The sequence below is a fragment of the Arachis ipaensis genome, chromosome B05, assembly GCF_000816755.2.
Source record: "Arachis ipaensis cultivar K30076 chromosome B05, Araip1.1, whole genome shotgun sequence".
Classification (NCBI taxonomy): domain Eukaryota; kingdom Viridiplantae; phylum Streptophyta; class Magnoliopsida; order Fabales; family Fabaceae; genus Arachis; species Arachis ipaensis.
The window spans coordinates 117,425,467-117,430,726 of record NC_029789.2 but is presented as its reverse complement, the minus strand read 5'-3'; the positions used below and the strand labels follow the sequence as shown (position 1 = coordinate 117,430,726).

Here is a 5,260-nt window from a genome sequence, read left to right as displayed (position 1 = left end):
GTAATACCTTACGTGAGTAAGGGTCGATCCCACGGAGATTGTTGGCTTGAAGCAAGCTATGGTGATCCTTGTAAATCCCAGTCAGGCATATTTAAATGGTTATGAGGTTTTGATAATTAAAATATAAATAAAATATAAAATAAGATAAAGATACTTATGTAATTCATTGGTGGAAATTTCAAATAAGCGTCTGGAGATGCTTTGTTGCTTCAGAACCTCTGCTTTCCTACTACTTTCGTCTAACCATGCGTTACTTCCTTCCATGGCAAGCTGTATGATCCTCTCGGATGAAAACAAATCCATATGCGCTGTCACCGCACGGCTAATCATCTGTCGGTTCCCACTAGCGTCGGAATAGGACCATTGTCCTTTTGCACACTGTCACTTGTGCCCTACATTCTCAGGTTTGAAGCTCGTCACAGTCATTCCTTCCCAGATCCTACTCGGAATACCACAGACAAGGTTTATACTTTCCGGATCCCAAGAATGGCTACCAATAATTCTAGCCTATACCACGAAGGTTCTAATCTTAGATTAGAAACCCAAGAGAATATACTCCAGCTATCGTCCAATGACTACGTTGAACATCATGTAGATCGCTTTGTGGTTTTTAGGCACGCGACCTTGGCTAAGCGAGTAATGAAGATTGGGTGATTGTCACGGGTCACCCCTTCATTCTAACTTAATTGAATTAAGAACGAAAGTATATCTTAGAGAAGAAGTAGGCGTGAATTGAATAGAAAACAGTAGTAATTGCATTAATTCATGAAGAACAGCAGAGCTCCACACCTTAATCTATGGGGTGTAGAAACTCCAAGGTTCGAAAAACCGGACCGGTCATCAAACCGCTCTAGCTACTGGTTCATTGGTTCATTGGTCCAACCGGTTCAATCGGTGGTTCAACCGGAAAAACCGTTTCTGAATAAAATAATAAATAAATTATATACAAACATCATAAAATATAACAAAATCACTAACAACAGTAGTCCTAGGAGGAACATACTTAATCACCACAGAACCAGCACCAATCTTAGCACATTCACCAACCTTAATGTTCCCCAAAATACAAGTCCCTGCACCAATCAAAACCCCATCACCAATCTTTGGATGCCTATCACCAGAAGCTTTACCAGTTCCACCCAAAGTCACACTATGCAAAATTGACACAATGTTACCAATCACTGCAGTTTCACCAACCACTAATCCAGTTACATGATCAAGCAGAATTCCGCTTCCAATCTTAGCACCGGGATGAATACCAATCGCAAAAATCTCGGAAACTCGGTTCTGGATCATAACTGCCAAGACTTTTCTTCCTTGAAGCCATAGCTTATGAGCAACTCTATGAGATTGGCATTCTAAGAAGCCTTTAAAGTTCAAGAAGCAATGCACATGGTTTATGCAAGCAGGGTCTCTTTCCTTAACTGCTTTGAGATTATCCTTCACAGAATCCATTATTTCTTGGTCAGATTTCAAGATCCCAACAAAAAGATCAAAGAGTGTGTTACTTGGAAGGCTTGCACTGCTTAATAAAACATATATGAAATTAAAAACAGCCATAGCAATGAACATTAACAATTTTGCCTACACAATGAACATTAACAATTCTAGCTACAGCAATTCTGTCTACAGCAATTCAGCCAGTCAATAATTATGCAAAACCGAGTAAGTTTCCAGCATTAACAAAGTACAAAACAGAGTAACAAATTTCAGCTTATTTAGCAAAAAAACGAACAGAAATTGAGCAACAAATTTCAGCTTATTTACAAAATAGAGTAACAAATTTGAGCAGAGGGCGACGAGCAGGACGAATCCAATGGAGGATGGGAAGAACTTACTTTCCCATCAGGCAGTGAAACAGCAGACTCAGTTCCAGAACAAATAATCACCCTAACCTTCAAATCAATAACTATTTCAATAAAAATTCAGAAACATCATACTAAAAAAAATTAAAAAATGGCAGCAGCAGGGGTTACTGGGGCTGAGGATGGCGACACCAGGGGACGAAGGATGGCGACAGGGGGGCTATGGTTCAGGGCGGCTAGGGTTCTCTGTTGGAGATGATTCAGAAAGGGGGAATGAATGAATGGGGTCGGGAAAAGAAAGGGGGGATGCTCCACGAGCGGGTCGGGTCGGGTTTGGTTGTTTATTTTTTTTTAAAATTATAAAACGGCATCGTTTAGCATAACCGGCCGGTTTTTGGCCGATTCGCCGGTTCGTAAGCGGTTTTTGTTTGGACGGTTTTCATATGAGGACCGGACCATTTGCAGTGCCGGTTCGCGATTAAACCGGTCGAACCGGCCGGTCTGGTCCGGTTTTCAGAACCTTGAGAAACTCCACCGTAGAAAATACATAAGTGAAAATAGGGTAGGCATGGCCGAGTGGCCAGCCTCCCATGGAGGTATCAAAGTGTAAAAGTTACATCATATGGTCCAAGACCTAAAGGTGGTCAAAAGAAGATGTAAAATAAATCTCTAAAAGTAGGTTTTATACTAAACTAGTAACTAGGGTTTACAGAAAATGAGTAACTAAGTGCAGATAGTGCAGAAATCCACTTCCGGGGACCACTTGGTGTGTGCTTGGGCTGAGCATTGAAGATTTTTCGTGCTTAGGCTTTTCCTGGAGTTAAACGCCAGCTTTGGTGCCAGTTTGGACGTTTAACTCCAATTCTGGTGCCAGTTTGAGCGTTTTATGCTAAGATATTTTAGGCTGACTTTGAACGCCAATTTGGGCCATCAAATCTCAAACAAAGTATAGACTATTATATATTGTTGGAAAGCCCAGGATGTCTACTTTCCAACGCAATTGAGAGCGCGCCTATTGGGCTTCTGTAGCTCAAGAAAATCTACTTCGAGTAAAGGGAGGTCAGAATCCAACAACATTTGCAGTCCTTTTCAGCCTCTGAATCAGATTTTAGCTCAAGTCCCTCAATTTCAGCTAGAAAATACCTGAAATCACAAAAAAACACACAAACTCATAGTAAAGTCTAGAAATATGATTTTTGAATAAAAACTAATAAAAATATAATAAAAAGTAACTAAAATATACTAAAAATTATATAAAAATAATGCCAAAAAAGGTATAAATTATTCGCTCATCAATACCGGATGAGATCTTCTATACTGGTTGGAACTGACGTGTCCAGCTGGTGGGTGGCGGCCGGAGCGGTCGTGTCTGACTTGTTTGACTGGCTATGCTGCTGATCCTTTGTCACCGAAGGGTGGTGGCACCTGCAAGGGACTCCGATGCTTAAGTTAGCAAGGGTATTAAGCAGGTTTTTAGTAGAATCAGAGTATGAGTTATACTTGGGTGCTCCAGTGTATTTATAATGTTTGTAGAGTAATCTTTCTAAGGATAAGATAGTTATCTTATCTTATCTTTGAGTGAAGTCATCTTTATCTTTAAGGGAACCGCCCTTATCCTTCTAGGCTTGGGCTGCCTTTGGATATGGGTCGCGTTTCTCTGTTTGGGCCCTATTTGGGCTTTCCCTGGTGATTTGGCCGAGCTCTTTGAGAAGAGGTCAGATAGTCCTGACCTGAAGAGGTCGGGCGACTTGTCGTCAAGCAACCCGGGTCGGAAAGCTTGACCCAGGGTATGAACAGAAACCATAAAGACAATTGAGGTTTCTTTGAATGCACTTCTGCAGTGCATAAGTTCTTATGACTATTCATCCTCAAGTGAGGATGAAGACACTAGGGAAGAGCAAGTTGCTCATTTCCTAGGAGCTCTAATGCAGCTGAATACCAAGCTATTTGGTACAAATCCTCTGGAGGAAGAACCTCCGCTGCTTACCAAAGAACTCTATGCTTTGGTTCAGCAAGAGCTATCTCAGAAGCTTCTAGATCCTGGACGCTTTTTGATTCCTTGTATCATAGGCACTATAACCTTTGAAAAGGCTCTATGTGACCTAGGGTCAAGCATCAACCTCATGCCATTCTCAGTAATGGAAAAGTTAGGAATCATTGAGGTGAAATCTACAAATATCTCACTAGAGATGGCAGACAAGACCATGAAGAAGCCATATGGCTTAGTGGAGGATGTCTTGGTTAAAGTTGAAAACCACGACATCCCTGCAAACTTTATTGTCTTGGACATTGGAGAGGATGAGGATGACTGTGTCATCCTTGGAAGACCCTTCTTAGCTACTGCAAATGCCTTGATTAATGTAGTTAAGGGAGAAATACTTTTCCAATTAGGAGAGGACTACATCTTATTTAAGATGTCCAATCCTAATTTTCCCCCCCAATAAGAAAGAGACAAATGTGCAACACCTAGTGTGCCAACCCTCTCTTTCTGTGCAGAGCTCTACAGAGCCCCCAGACATCAATTCTAACTTTGGTGTTGGATAGCCCTCAACAAGCTCTAAGCACAAAAGGTACTAAAAAGAACATACTTAAAAGCTGGAGGAACAAGAAAGTTCCTACTGAAGGCCTCTCACCTGGCATGAGAGTTGTCTTCACTGAGAATCCAGTCCTACCACATACAGTGAGCCGTGTCCTATCTCTAGAGCATGTAGAGCTCACTCATGAGAGGACAGGAAGAAAATTCACTGTTAGGGGTGAAACTCTGAGCCCTTACTCACCTCCTTAAGGAGCTAAAGGTCAAGCTAGTGACTTTAAAAGAGCGCTTGTTGGGAGGTAACCCAACTTTACTCAACTTTATTTTATTTTTATTTTCTTTTAGTCTAGAGTCATGATCATATGCATCAGCCAAGAGACAAAATTCACAGCAGTGAAAACAGAACACTCCGAAAAGAGTGTTAAAGTTGAACACCAGTGAGGAAGCCCTCCTGGGCGCTCAACGCCCCAAGTGGGGAGCATTGTTGGCATTAAACGCCAGCCAAGGAGCAGCCCCTGGGCATTCAAATGCCAGTGCAGAGAAGCAAGGAATCTGGAATTCCCTAGCCTCTCAGGACCAAGAGGTCCCATAGAAGTTCCACCTACCTCCACCTTCTTCCCTATTGATCATATTTGCTCAAGGACGAGCAAAACTCTTAAATTTGGTGTTGTAAAAGCTTTGCTTTGTAACTTCTACCACTCTTAAGTATAGAAGAAGAGGATGGAGCAAACTAGAGAGCATGCTCATAAACTTGTGCAGCCGCCTCAACAGAGACAAAAGAGTGACATAGAAGAGATCAGGCATTACATTGGATCCTCAAGGAGGAGTAGTAGCCATCATAATCCAGGTGGATTCGTTCTCTTTATCTTCTTGTCTGTTATTTTTCTATTTTTTGTCTGTTTTATTTTCTATTTTCTTACTC

At 41.6% G+C, this 5,260-nt stretch overlaps 1 protein-coding gene across 1 annotated transcript; it reads right to left on the bottom strand.

The window, feature by feature from the left end:
• Window positions 813-4,968, bottom strand: LOC107642008 (serine acetyltransferase 1, chloroplastic-like). The gene is made up of 3 exons (XM_021123901.1): window positions 4,944-4,968; window positions 1,839-1,909; window positions 813-1,440 (listed from the first exon to the last, which is right to left on the bottom strand). The coding sequence occupies exons 1-3, from the start codon at window positions 4,966-4,968 to the stop codon at window positions 940-942; spliced, it is 597 nt and encodes a 198-aa protein (XP_020979560.1). The 3' UTR covers window positions 813-939.

What these genes read in the sequence shown, in the direction of transcription:
- LOC107642008 (XM_021123901.1), bottom strand. Translation starts at nt 4,968, where the DNA reads ATGATCAATAGGGAAGAAGGTGGAG. An exon ending in CAATAGGGAAGAAGGTGGAG is followed by an intron (nt 1,910 to 4,943) that starts GTAGGTGGAACT and finishes TTATTGAAATAG; the next exon opens with TTATTGATTTGAAGGTTAGG. An exon ending in TTTCACTGCCTGATGGGAAA is followed by an intron (nt 1,441 to 1,838) that starts GTAAGTTCTTCC and finishes GATTCTGTGAAG; the next exon opens with GATAATCTCAAAGCAGTTAA.